This window comes from Salmo salar, chromosome ssa10, assembly GCF_905237065.1.
Source record: "Salmo salar chromosome ssa10, Ssal_v3.1, whole genome shotgun sequence".
Lineage (NCBI taxonomy): Eukaryota > Metazoa > Chordata > Actinopteri > Salmoniformes > Salmonidae > Salmo > Salmo salar.
In genome coordinates, this window is record NC_059451.1 from 82,455,409 (window position 1) to 82,470,717 (window position 15,309).

The window sequence follows — 15,309 nt, forward strand, 5'->3', positions numbered from 1 at the left end:
TTACAGTTGTCTCTCCAGTACATTGGGCCAAAACGCCATGTTTCCTGCTATAGTAACCATGTACTGTGCCAAAAAGAGAGATCAGATTAATATCCACACAATCCGATTTAGTGCCTCTGCAACATTGATACAATTAGCTGGTTTAGTCTTTCTGGAAGCAGGGGGTGGTGGTTGGCATGGGGTCAGGACTGTTCCAACTGTTGGCAAATTACCTGGATTACTGAGGCACAGTCGAATGCAGCTGCTCAACACAATCCCTCTGGACTGGAGGCAAGAGAAGGAGTAACATCCAGTGTACCCAACTCAAAAACAATGTCACGTGTTGGGACACACACAAGCGGCAATTACTTTAACTGGCAAAGCTCTGCCAGTGCCATGAGTAAAATATCATACAAATATATCATGATGGCTATTTATTACCAAAATGCCACACACCCAGACCATCTTCAGCCATAACATAGGCAAAGCTGAACGTAATACCTTTCAAAAGGCCATGATGAATTTTTAATGGATGGCTATGAAAACATTCACAGTATTGTCAGAGTTCATTGACCAATTGATACTTGTCATTGTAAAGCTTGTAAAAGTAGAAGTCGCCCCAGTTCTAACATCTCCACAACTAAAATGAGAGGTCAGACCAATGAGAGGTCAAACCAGGGACAACGGCAGGGAAAAATGCCATCCTTGTATGCACAGCAGAGTTAGTATCTAGTAAATCCAAATGTCGACCTAAGGAAATGTTTTCTTTCCCCTCTGAGGCGTTGCCCGTTGTGTAAAATGATTCAAATTACATATGTCACCAGGGTTTGGAGGCTAAAGCAATGAGGTCTCATGGATTCAGTTGCCTAGACCGCGCTCCGTGTAGATTAGGCTACATATTCAACATTCGCTAGAGTGGTATAAAACAGCACAACATTGTTTCTCAGAGACCACCCATTGGATCTGATAAATGGTTACAGTAAAACACCCAGGCCATTAGCATTAGGTCTACATTCCCTTCTAAAGCAGAGGAAATGGTCATGTCTAACGTTCCCCATTTACTACACCCATTAACCTGTTAGGGCTAGGGGGCAGTATTTACACGGCCGGATAAAAAACGTACCCGATTTAATCTGGTTATTACTACTGCCCAGAAACTATAATATGCATATAATTATTGGCTTTGGATAGAAAACACCCTAAAGTTTCTAAAACTGTTTGAATGGTGTCTGTGAGTATAACAGAACTCATATGGCAGGCAAAAACCTGAGAAGATTCTGTACAGGAAGTACCCTCTCTGACCACTACATTCCCTTCTAAAGCAGAGGAAATGGTCATGTCTAACGTTCCCCATTTACTACACCCATTAAGGCTTGTCTACAGTGTTGCAGTTTGAGATGGAAAGTTCTGGTGAGCGAGCAGGCAGAGTGTAGCCTGAGGTGTGTAGCAGCCTGGCAGGCTCCCCCTCTCTCTGGCCCATTGACTGTGGTGTAGCTCAGATGTTGTCTTTGATAGGAGACCCCTGGCACCCAGACAGTCACACATCTCTGCTGCCACTTTGCCAAATTGCCCAGGGTATTGCTGGGTAGCTCACAGGCTGGTTCATTATAGAAAGACACCATTACTGTTTTTCTGTTCAGAATGTTATGGTCAACCATCATTACATTGACGCCTCTGGGTCTGATGGGTTCATAAAAACATGCTATAAAAGATAATAGCATAGGATGGGAGCAGAAGACCTTCAGTGCAGTGACTTGATTCATACTGAATCTAGGCTAACATTCGGTTTGCTGACAGAGTGAAAGATCATGATGTTACAGTAGTATGTTCTTATTTTCTGCTTGGGCATAATTCAATCAAACCTGAAGTCACTGTATAACAGAGCAGGAAAACTCCCCGTCTCCAAGCAAGCCAAGACACACATCTTTTCTCTTCATTGCCTGGACTCTTCTTCTCCTCTTCCTCCCACAACCAACCGCTGTCCTACTTCATATTGTACAGGAGTCAGCTGTAAGCCACACTCAAGCCTATTATAAAATCATCGCAGCTCACGTCAGCCACTGCAAACAGTGTTGAGCGGAGCTGTGTGCTGCTGTAAGTAGGGTCTCATTAAGGCCTTGCAAAACAGTGAGGAGTGTGGGCAGGGGGAGAAGATGGCCAGCGGATGGGGAAGGAAGGTCTCTCTCAAGGAGCAGTGAAGGGGCATTCCTCCTCTGACTGCATTCCTCCAGACCACAGCAGCAGCTCGGACACAATGAACCAGCTCAATGTGGAGTTTTTACTGTGTCCTCTGACACGCCACCTATCCTGTTGACACAACACAGCCCCACGGCCAACAGATTATTCCATAACAGAGCCTGAGCGGGAGAAAAGTCCCTGTGTGTGACTGTGTTGTCCACAAACAAAATGTCAGGAGTGAGCAGATTCACCCCTGGGACACAGCTGATTAGAGGCATAACGCTGTGCCAAGAGAGCTTTCCAACAGGCCGACACCTCCCTTTGGACATTCATTAAAGCCAAAACGACAGCTTTGGGAGGGCAAAGCCTGTGAGACCAACATTGTAGAAACATTGTATAGAAACTATCTGCCGTACTGATACGATTAATTTGTCCTGCTAGAGTGTGACGGCGTGAAAAACGCCATAAATGTATGTAATGCACCAGATGATTCTAAATGCAATGAATTATACTTCAGAAAACAGTCGCCGTACTGGATTGGATTAGCCTAATAAGCCTGACTATTCGACCACCCATATCCATCCACATTGTAACCCTAATCCTCCTCGTGGGCTGGCCAGGAGTCAGGGGAACAACGAGGTTAGATAAGGTTATTGCTAAGCCCCCATTACATGTGTTCGCTTGTGTTTCACAAGCCCTGAGATCTGATAGGTGTTCGAGGCTAATGCCCAGCTTTAGGCTAACGGCCAGAGGAGCTTGGGATGCCCTTTTAAAGTACTCAGATATGTCTCTGATATGAGGAACCAGACTTTTTTTTACTCCAGTATCTCTTCGCTCCAGTGGAGTCTAAAATGATAAGGATACACATGCCTGACATAAAATGTACCGACTGACATGTGATCTTCTGTCTACTGTTGACATAATAATAAGCCTATTATTATTATCATATTAACTAATGATAATAATCCTATTATTATCATATTAAATCATTGTCTATGATAGTGTTTAGCTATTAATGTATTGATGTGAATAGCAATATGTACATTGATGTGTATACAGGGCTCATCTGTAAAAGAGACCTTGGTCTCAGCAGGACTCCCTGTTAAAAGAAAGGTTATATAAATATTGCCTGTGAGCTGTGGTAAAGTTCAGGTGCAGTACCAGAGAGAGATCCTTGAAAAACTGGTGGAGTGTGGCAGGCTGCAGTCAGGTAGTGCCTCTCTCTCTCCCCCTTCCCTTTCGCCTGCTGCAGTTGTTTAAAAATGTATGGGCTAAAACAGGGTTCCCAGCCGCTGCATCCTTCAGCCGGGGAGGGAGGAAGGGCAGCCACCCTGGGGATCTAGCCTCTGTAGCCCGGCCCGCAGGAGCTAATTATGAAGCTGGGCCACCTGCTCCTCTGTGAAATGGAGCCCTGTGATGTTGGCTTTGAGGTGGGTGCTAATGATTACACACAGGAACAGTCAATTAACCCCATCAGTCCCGAGACCCCAGCAAAAACCGTCTTTTCATTTGTTCAGCCTTATATTTAGCCTCACAATTAAGTGTTTTACCATTTACTTTTCAGGACAACCAGGGCTACAAGTAGAACACAAAACTACTTGACATAAACAGTTCATGAGTTTTATTGACAATAGTCAATAACAAAAAATGTCAGCCAAAGCAAAAAAAACTAAAATGAATTTATATGAACGCTGGAAGTACAGAAATTGTTTGCTCACTAGTCGGTGACAACGGTGTGGAGTTTGGAATTTGTGACAGCAACAATGTGAGAGTATAACAGTATTATAGACACCATGTCCTGGGATTCCCTATGATCTATGTATTAGAACTCCGTTATCTTCTAACAACTCTTGTCTAGCATGTGAGCGTCATAGAACAAAACATGTTACGTGCTTGTTTGTAAGTCTCCGCTCTTCATAATTTGGAGCTGAAACCATTCGGACTCGACAGACGTTTTTTGTAAAAAGACCAGGCCCCTTAGGGAATCCACCCTGGTCTCACAAACACTGCTCTAGCTAAGCCCCCGTTAAATCACACAGACTATTGGTTGGTCTGTAGCTCAAACACACAATGTTTAAAAAAGGCAGTTATAAGTCCAAAACGCACCGATGTTATGGTGGGACTAATTGGGTTAACCCTTCAGAGAGGAAGGGAGACTTTACCTCTGTGCTGTGAGCTGAGGTGATGCGTCTCTGAACTTATATATGTCTGCTACTCTCACCAGCCTAGTGGCTGATGCCAAAACACGGACTTGAGCCTCCCTGTTCCCCGTGGCAACATCTTCCAAGCAATACCCCAACCCCCTTTATAGTAGCTCAGCACCAGCAAACACACACCTACCGCTCAGATAAGATTAACCATAGATTATAGGAAACCAAATGCTATGTTCAATAACATTGAACAATTGAGGCACAAGCATAACCTTAAAATGCCTGCGTTGGGCTTATCTGGTCATTATTTATTCATGATAAAAACAGGACATGTCAACAGTTTAGGAAACCATTACAGTGTACTTTAGACTCTATATAAATGTAATGGGTATCGGTACATTTGGGACCTCCTGGCTTTCACAACGCAACGGCACCCCACCCCCCCATTAGAGTAGCTCTCTGTGGTCTCTCTTCAGTCTCTGTGGTCTCTCTTCAGTCTCTGTGTAATTACACTGATTGAGCCCCAGTGTGTTCTCCAGCTTGTGTGCTAATAGCCAATTGACTGGAAAACCTCTGTAATGCAGAACACAAATCAATGTCTGAGTGGCTTACCACTGTACTGCACCACTGGGTGGGATGTGTCACTTTGATCACGACTGAGAAACACAGGGATTTCCCCCAGATAAACTTTACTGTAGCTACCACTCCCAGAAGCCACCATGAGAGGTCCTGCAATGTTTTTGCTTTTCATTGTTGCCACTTCTAGATGGTTTCTCCGGGTATTATTATTATTATTTTTATTAGCCCCACCACACACACTTCAAACAGCAGGACATAGACAAGCTTAGCTGTCAGTATTTACTTTGATACTGATACCAGGTTTAGTATTACGATACTCGATACCATCCCGATACTCAATTCCAAAACGATACCAAGGCAAAAAAAGAAGGCGTATTAGCCAAAGTCAGAGAACGGCACTTGACCCAGATCTTTTGAGTTCAATATTATTCCATTTATGTCAATTTTTCAGATAGCCATGTATAAATTAATTAATCTAATCATACAATCAATTTGACTTTGTTTTACCAATCTAACTACATAAAACAATGGTAATAATTTATTTTTGCTTCATTTTGTTTTGGGGGGGTGTTGTAGGTACATAAGTGTGCATTGTCTCTTTAAGACCTAATGACATCAAACACACAGTGAGCACGGTTACATGCACACAATGCAATTATTGTGGATCGTCAGGTTAATATAATAGTTTGATTTAAACGTTCACATGCTGTGCAAAAAGAGCGATTTCCCTAATAATCCTGTTTAAATGGACACATCTGAAATCAGGCTACTTGATGGCACTTTGATAAACGCAGAAAATTGACAATCACAAACGTTCTACCATAGCGACCATGTTATTTTTTGTAATCATATTTGATTCGGAGTTCGGACATAAAGTTTGTATGTGAAAACTACTTCTAAAACGCATACGTTCAGTTGTTCCGAACTCACTTCACTTGCGCTAAAGAGGGAAGCTCGCTCGGCTGGTGCTAGCACATGCGCAGATCAAATACACTGTTTGAACACCGATTAAAGGGGTTTACTTGTCGTCATAATAATAATAATAATAATAAGAAACATTGCGCAGAAAACCAAGTGTTTTAATCGGCATATGCTTACTTCGATTTTGACCTAAGGCCGATTAAGATAAGCAGAGTAAGGTGTTCACGTGGGCTGTTGCGGTGATCGTATTACCACAACAACGGCAGTTATGAGTCATGACCGCAGTCAAATTCCACGTGACTCACCGTGACCTCCTCTTATGCCCTCTGGACATGCGTCGGAAGTGACTGTCAGGTCACTAATGGCCTGGTACTCAGTTCTCCATTGTCCGGTATTGATTGACAGACCGGTTTGGGTTTTTACTTTAACTTCTATAACAGTATTTAGATGTTTGGTTTGTTAAATGTGATATGCTGTGTGTAACGTCCATTTTTATAGTTTACATCGCTACTTGAGTCATCCTTCTCTGCTCTCTCACCCTCCATGCCGCTTTCCACACAGACCTAGCTCCGCCCCCTGTCACTCAAGGAGTGCATGTTGTTGTTGCATGGTCAATGCAGCACATGCAACAATGTTGATGACAACAATGCCGTTTTGACTTTGCTTCTGTAAGAACCTGCTTACTCTGGGTAGTCCCAGAGCCACTCTGCTGCTGTCTTTCCAGGCAGCCCAGCCGCTGCATCTCCCAGCCGTGGAGGGAGGTAGGGCAGCCACCCTGGGGATCCAGCATCTGTAGCCTGATTTCTAAGGTGTGTATCATTCACATCTAAAGTTGCCAAATAACTCTAAATCTAGCTAGCCACTTCACATGCGCACTCACTCCGGAATGGGAAAAGTGAAATTATATTCTTCTTACTATAAAGTCATATTATGTAAAATAATGGCATGGGACTTATCTTGTCTGCTAAATTAACTAGCCAAATAGCACACAGTAGACCAACTCATATTCTGTTATACATTTTCTTCATATCATAATGTTTCTTTTGACCTGCCTAAAATAAAGGACTTATTGTGATGGTGTATATTAAATTGATTTATTAGACATTTAAATGTAGATATTCCAAAAGGTGCGCATCAGCGGCTTGTATGCGTCGAGGCCTGGAGATGCTAAATGGGTTTGTTAATTAACGGTCAATTACCATGAGACCGGCAGTCATTAGCATGACAATAACCGCCGGACAAATTGTCATGACCACCACAGCCCTATAGGGTAGTGAATTGATGTTAGCTTCAGCTGTAAGCTAGCAAGGAAAGTTAGCCTACAAAGCTGAAAGCTACTGGTATCTTCTTCCATTGTAAAGTGTTCTAGCCTCTAATGGACATTGTTTTGCGACAGTAATTAACAGTTGCAACCTTTCCACATAACGTGTTCCATTATTCAAGTGTGTTAACTTCTGTGCAGCATGAGTGGGGCACTAACATGATGCAGCCCAGACTGAGTGAGTGCAGTGGTTCCTCAGTACAGGCTAAAGCTAGCATTGAGTAAGTGAGCAGGCACGGTGCGTTCGCGCTATAAGGGGACATCGGCTGCGTTGATATGCAAACTTGATGCTCTCTAAAATAAGTAGACGATTCGAGACATTTGACAGAAGTACCGAAAGTAACAAAAATTTAATTACTGAACCTTTTTTTTCATATTCTAGTACCGAAAAAGTACAGAAGTTTCGGTACTGGGTAACACTAGTCTGTTGAGTGTGTACGTCAAAAGCTAGCAGACTTCTGAGGCTCTTTCACCTGAAAGCCCTTGAGTGAGAAAAGACAGTCAGTGTTTGGGGAAATATAGGACATGTTATGTACAGTGCTCTATTAATATTGTCAAAGGATGTACGCAGTGCATGTGCTTGCATAGGAATTCTTACAAATATGACATTTCTTACCAACATTACTACTAGGACAAAACAATATGCTTATTGCTCACCCAGTTCTGGAGACCTCTCCTTATTCTTGTAGAGAGGCAGCTAGGCTGGTAGATGTTTCCAGGTGCTTACGAACGCAGTAGGAATTAGTGAGTAAGGCACTGTGGTTATACTGTTCCAGCTATCGGACGTGGGGTCATAACAGTCTAGCGTCTTGCAGCGCTGCGTCCCAAAGTAGCCCCCCACCACGTACAGTTTGTTTCCAGAGGCCACAGCATGGCAGCTCATTCTTTTAGAAGTCATGTCCCCAACACGAGACCACTGGTTGGTCTCACAGTCAAAGCGGTAGGCAGAGGCGGCGGTGAACTCAGTGTCTCCACCCATGATGAAGATCTGACTGCCTAGAACAGCGGCGGCCGTGTATCTCCACGGCTGCGGACACTCTGCTGCGATGGCCCAGCGGTTCCCTAGAGGGTCGTAGCACTGCACCTTGGAGGCCTTGTCTCTGTGGATGGTTGTGCCACCAAAGACAAACAGCTTCAGCTTGGCGCTGACCACGGCTGCATTGCTAACACCGTCTCTAAGTGGTGCCATCATGGTCCATTTGTTGGTAAGCGGGTCATACCGCTCCACCTGTTTGAGGGAGACTGAGGGGGAGGCAGGGAAGACGCCTGCTATGGCAGTGTGGCCGCCCACCACATACAGGCAGTTCTCCAGTTCAGCAGAGCCATGACCGAAACGTGCTATCAACATGGGTGCTCCTTTAGACCACTCCTCGTGGACCGTGTCATAGATCCAAACATCCTTAGACACCCCGTTCTCAGAACCCCTCCCCCCAGTCACGTAGACCTTACAGCCAATGGCGCAGGCACTGAACTCCTTCCTGGGGCTGGGCAGGTCTGACTTGGGGATGATCTCCTTGGCTTTGTGGTCCACCTGGTAGATCTTATCACACATGAAGGTCTGTCCTCCCAGGATGAGCAACGTGTGGCCTGCCTTGCGGGGTCGGGCACAGGGGCTGGTGACCACCCCATCGTTCTGCAGAATTTTCTTCTTGCACTGCATGGCCTCCTCCACGATCTGCCGGCTCCTCTTGTCTGACATCACCAGCTCCTCGCAGGCCACTGCCTCGATCAGACACTCAGAGGGCAGCAGGGCCAGGCGGATGCCCCGCAGCAGCTCAGGGAGGTAGTCTCTGCGGCCATCCAGGTCGTATCGCACCCAGCGCATCACAGCGTTGAACACGATCTGCTCATCCTCGATCTCCAGCTCGTCACTGAGGATCAGGTCCAGCAGCTTGTCTTTGTTGAGGCCGTAGAAGTCCTCCGTGTCCCGCACCGCCTCAAAGTGCACCAGGCACATCCTCCAGGAGAGCTCATATAGCCGTTTGCACTGGTGGGCGTCGGACAGCAGCATCATGCCCAGGCAGTTGGACGAGTGCAGGTTCTTCTCCAGGAACTCTGCGGCAGCGTCTCGGATGTCGTGGAACTGCAGCATGTCTCCCGCCTCGAGTAACGACTCTGCGTTCTCCTCATTGATGATGACGCGTGATGAGTAGGCAAAGTCAAGCAGCAGCTCCAGCACCTCTGGATGCACACTGTCTCTGAAGTTCACCTCGTTGTCCAGGCTCTCCCTCAAGCCTCCACTGAACATGGCCTCAAAGTAGCGGCTGCATGCAGCCAGTACGGCCCGATGGCAGGGGAAGGAGCGGTCCCCTGCCCACAGTGTCACATCAGTGAACATGCACTGCTTTCGGAGGGTGTTGAGGTGGGTGAGCACACTGTCTGGATGCGAAGGCTTATGGAACAGAGAGATGTTCATGGAGCCCGTGCTGGTCCGGGACTTGCGGTTCTCGTGGACGCTGACTGACATGGTTTCAGAGATCTCCAGACCCAGAGAGTCGCTCGTCTCAATTTCTCCAACTAAAGAAAAAAAACAGAAAAATAAGAGATATGGAAGTAACTGCTTGATGTTTTTCCCCAGATATACACTACCATTCAAAAGTTTGGGGTCACTTTAGAAATGTCCTTGTTTTTGAAAGAAAAGCACATTTTTGTCCATTAAAATAACATCACGTCAACAGTGAAGAGGCGACTCTGGGATGCTGGCATTCTAGGCAGAGTTCCTCTGTCCAGTGTCTGTGTTCTTTTGCCCATCTTAATCTTTTCTGTTATTTTTCTTTGCAACTCTGCCTAGAAGGCCAGCATCCCGGAGTCGCCTCTTCACTGTTGATGTTGAGACTGGTGTTTTGAGGGTATTATTTAATGAAGCTGCCAGTTGAGGACTTGTGCGGAGTCTGTTTCTCAAACTAGACACTAATGTACTTGTCCTCTTGCGTAGTTGTGTACCGTGTCCAACTACAATAGTCATTTACAACATTAACAATGTCTACACTGTATTTCTGATCAATTTGATTTTAAAAAAAGGACCAAAAAATTATTTTCTTTCAAAAACAAGGACATTTCTAAGTGACCCCAAACTTATTTATTTTATTTCATGGCCTAAAGTGGATGTCAATAGGGAATTATCGTTAATCAAAATAAACAACTTTCAGCAGCCTTTTTACATCCGTTCATTCCTTCACAATTAAAAATGGGGACTTAAAATAACATGCTGATAAAAAGCCTAAATTATAACTTCATAAAGAATAATTTATATAAGTGAAGCAAATGGGAAAACCCATTCTACAACTCCAATTATTTAGTAGGGCTGGGAATGGCCAGGGACTTCACAATACTTAGGTGCCTATACGATAAGTATTGCGATGCTCACGATTCTATATTTATTGGGATTCGATACGGCAATTTTATTGCGATTTGATGACTCAAATATGTTGCTCACTATATGTCTGCTGCAGAGACAAGAGAGAACATGAGAAAATGTGTTTTGATCAGTCATGGAAATAGGTACTGTTGGCTCACCATTTAAAAAGATTGAGAACAAGCTAACGCAACCTAGCACCAAAAATATATATATTTTTTTACAAACAAGTCGATATATCATCCCAAACATAATATTGCGATATTTAACTAATCGATTCCCCATCACTTATTTAGCAACGTGCTCTAATCTAGAGGTCATGCTGCTTTTTGAAGGCAGTTCTTCAGAATTTTATTACAACACTGCTCTTAGCCTATTTGTAGAAAACATATCCTAAAGAGCATACAGGGCTCATTAATCAAACACGTCAACTAATAATATGCAAGTAGGCACTTGCAAAATCAGTTCTAAATCCATCCAATTACTGTGTTTTCAATTCTTATAAAATCAAAGTCAACACTATCTAATTTCAATTGAACAACTTCAAGATGAGATGTATTGCTTGATGTCTGCAAAATTGTCTCAGGTTAGCAGTCTCAGCATTTTTGCTAAACAGAGCAGATATACTGCAGAGAAGGCCGGGCGGGGCCCACACAGTGATGCTGGCAGAAACTAGTGTTGCACGGTATACTGGTACCACGGTAATATCACGGTACCAAAACGTCATGATGCCAACATTTTAGAATACGGGTAGTACCGTTTCATATCATACTACTGACTTCCGCCCTACTGATCTAAAAGAACCTGCTGGCTACCTTAATAGTCAGTTTTGTTTATAAATTCTGTTCAATTGAAGCAACAGCCACTAGTCTCTGGTATACTCATGTCCAATCATATCACTTCACTATCATGCGCACATCACGTGTAGCAGCCAACTGCATCCTCTACCAGCCCTCACTCACCTGCTTCTCTTCACGCACGTCTATTCATGTCAGTTTTTTAATTTATTATACACCATTTAACAGTGATGGCGAGCAGGGATGCAGACCAAGACCCCAATGAGTTCTGTTAGATTTGTACATTTGTTACATTAGAGCAGCGTGCAAAGCTTGCAATGTTGATACATTGTATAATTTCAATAATTTCATTGACTGTTATAACCAAGAGCACAAACCAGTCTGAGTAGACTTTGTAAGTTCACTGTCATGCAGCCTCAGTGTCAGAGAGAAAATGGAGCACTGCCTCCCGACAGGCATGCTTGCAATGTCACAGCAAAGAAAACGTCATCTCTAGACTAAATGGTAAAAAAAAGAGAAAAAAAAAAGACCCATATTACAGGAGGTGCCTTTTTTTGTTGAGCATTTTATATAATTTCACAAACCATGGGTGTTTCTCAAAATGCATACTACTGTCCTCCGAGCACTCAAATTGAAGCACAGGAGTCCAAATCAAAGCATGCAAAACGGAGCACGGCGGGCACTTCGACTCCGTTTGTACATATTTTGAAGCATGCATCGATGCAAGCTTCAACGGAAAGTATGCAAAGAAATATGACACAACCATGTAAAAAAGGATGCACATTTTCAAGAAACCAATGGTGGACATTATTTGAGCTGAAGCAAGAGAAAATACACTCCAACTTCAGAATAAAATGTTGCCTATTCACATCTCATGTTGTCTGTCTACAATATTTTATCTTGATGTCTACAATATTTTATCTTGATGCATTAATAAAAAATAACCTTTATTTAACCAGGTAGGCCAGTTGAGAACAAGTTCTCATGTACAACTGCGACCTAGCTAAGATAAAGCGACACAGAGTTACACATGGAACAAACAAACATACAGTCAATAATACAATAGAAAAAGGTGGCAAGCCCATAGTAAGTCAATAGAGCTAACTGGCTAACTACTACTGTTAGCTAGCTAGATAGCCACAAAGAATTGTTAGCTAGCTACCCACAAATAATTTACATATATTCTACCTTGCATAACATTCATTTTAGGTCATTTTTGCCTGTTCATCTAGCTAGATTACAATGATTCACATATATCTAGCTGATAATTATGAAGTAAAATGTTTGCTTTGTTTATATCTTGTTTCATCTCTATTGTTGCCATTGTCCTGGCTGGAGTTGCAGCGTAAGGTCATACAGTACGGGGAGTGCGAGTGCTTCTCAAATGTAATGTTTTATGCGTTCTCCACACTCAAGAGAATGTCCTCAGAGAACGCACTTGGAGCATGAGAGTGGGGATCACGGTATTGCAGTGCATTTGGAAAGTATTCAGACCCCTTTACTTTTCCCACATTTTGTTACGTTACAGCCTTAATCTAAAATGGATTAAAAAAAATCCTCAATCTACACACAATACCCCATAATGACAAAGCGAAAACTGAAATACCTTATTCACATAAGTACTCAGACCCTTTGCTATGAGACTCAAAATTGTATTCTGTTTCCATTTGTCAACCTTGAGATGTTTCTACAACTTAACTGGAGTCCACCTGTGGTCAATTCAATTGATTGGACATGATTTGGAAAGACACACACCTGTCTGTATAAGGTCCCACAGTTGACAGTACATGTCAGAGCAAAGACCAAGCCTTGAGGTAGAAGGAATTGTCCATAGATCTCCGAGACAGGATTGTGTCGAAGGCACAGATCTGGGGAGGGGGTACCAAAAATGTCTGCAGCATTGAAAATCCCCAAGAACACAGTAGCCTCAATTATTATTTAATGGAAGACTCCATCATTCTCTTGGAACCACCAAGGCTCTTCCTAGTGCTGGCCGCCCGGCCAAACTGAGCAATCGGGGGAGAAGGGCCTTGGTCAGAGAGGATACCAAGACAGAGCTCAAGACAGAGCTCCTCTTTGGTGATGGGAGAACCTTCCAATTTGTAAGTCGCTCTGGATACGAGCGTCTGCTAAATGACGTAAATGTAAATGTACACGTGCAACACAGCATTCCTAAACTAGCCCACAATGTCTGCTGTGTGGATCGAGTAACTAACAAGTCGAGCAGTCATTTGAAAGAGTAACAACATTTCAGCGAGACAACTCAAAGGCGAAATTCATTAAAGCCAAGATAATGGAATTCATTGCCCTTGACAATCAACCGTTCTCTGTCGTGGGTGATGTTGGCTTTCACCGACTGGTCGAGCACCGGTACACACACTACCAAGTGCGCTATTTTTCAGATGTTGCCCTACCGGAGTTACACAGTAATAGCGTCACTGCTATTAGCTTCACGATATACATACTATGGAACCCCAATTGGGTCTTTTCGTGTCAAAAAAAAAAATACAGTAGCACTGTCAAAGCTGTACAAAAGAAAAAAAAGTCTGTAAGCAAGCAAACACCGGCCACGAGCGATGTGTTTACAATACCGAGTTAATAATAAAGCATAATTTGTTCAACCGCAACTTCTGGGGTAGCTAGCTTTAGCTTGGTACCTAGCTAGCACCAATACAACCAGCCTGAAAACAATGACCAGAATCCTTGAGTAAGTATTAGCAATGACCGGAATCCTTGAGTAAGCATTAGCTAGGTTACCACTTGTTGTTCAGTTCATGAAAATAAATAGCTAGTGAGATATTTAAACCTGTTGGGGCTAGGGGGCAGTATTTTCACGGCCGGATGAAAAACGTACCCAATTACTACTCCGGCCCAGAAAATAGAATATGCATATTATTAGTAGATTTGGATAGAAAACACTGAAGTTTCTAAAACTGTTTGAATGGTGTCTTCTAAGTATAACAGAACTCATATGGCAGGCAAAAACCTGAGAAAAAATACAAGCAGGAAATGAACATTTTGTGGCTGTACTATTTTCAAGTCATTGCCAATAAAACACACAGTGACAAAGGATTCATTTTGCACTTCCTATGGCTTCCACTAGATGTCAACGATCTTTATAAAGTTGTTTGAAGCGTCTATGATGAACAGAGACCGGATGAGAAGGAAGGGAAGTTGATGTCCCTGGGATGTCGTCACTTCATTATTGCGCGCACATGCGTGTTCATGTGAGGTGAGACCTTTTTCAAAACGTCTTTCAAGACACAGGAGGGGTCCGGTTGAAATATTACAGATGTTTCACGTTAAAAATGGCCCAAAAGATTGATGCTAAACAACGTTTGAACGAACGTAAATAGATTTTTTTTTTACTTTTCGTCGTGACTTTTCCCTCCCGCGCCCTACATATTGAGTAGCCTACCGAACGCGCTAACAACACGGAACAGCATGGAGTTATTTGGACATAAATTACGAACTTCATTAAAAAAAAAAACATTTGTTGTGGACCTGAGATTCCTGGAAGTGCCTTCTGATGAAGATTATTAAAAGTAAGGGAATATTGCTAATGTTATTTATGATTTTAGATGATTCCAACATGGCAGCTACCTGTATTGCATAGTGTATTTTTATGACCAGAGTACTCAGATTATTGCAAAGTATGCTTTCCCAGTAAAGTTATTTTGAAATCTGTCAATGCGGTTGCATTCAGGAGAATGCAACCGTTATTCTTTGAATAACAGTTTAACCTGTTAGGGCTAGGGGGCAGTATTGACACGGCTGGATAAAAAAACATACCCGATTTAATCTGGTTACCACTCCTACCCAGTAACTAGAATATGCATATACTTATTACATATGGATAGAAAATACCCTAAAGTTTCTAAAACTGTTTGAATGGTGTCTGAGTATAACAGAACTCAAATGGCAGGTCAAAACCTGAGAGATTCCTTTACAGGAAGTGGCCTGTCTGACCATTTCTTGAACTTCTTTTCCATCTCTATCTTTTACTAAGGATCTCTGCTCTAACGTGAC

General features: G+C 43.1%; 1 protein-coding gene across 2 annotated transcripts in view; it reads right to left on the reverse strand.

Moving 5' to 3' along the window:
- enc2 (ectodermal-neural cortex 2) overlaps window positions 1–15,309 on the reverse strand; it is a 47,632-nt gene that overhangs the window by 12,408 nt on the left and 19,915 nt on the right. For both annotated transcript variants that reach the window (XM_014124439.2, XM_014124438.2), the window contains one exon: window positions 7,786–9,645. In XM_014124439.2, coding sequence (XP_013979914.1) covers window positions 7,826–9,595 — 1,770 coding nt within the window. In that variant the 5' untranslated portion in view covers window positions 9,596–9,645 and the 3' untranslated portion in view covers window positions 7,786–7,825. The remainder of the gene's footprint in view (window positions 1–7,785; window positions 9,646–15,309) is intronic.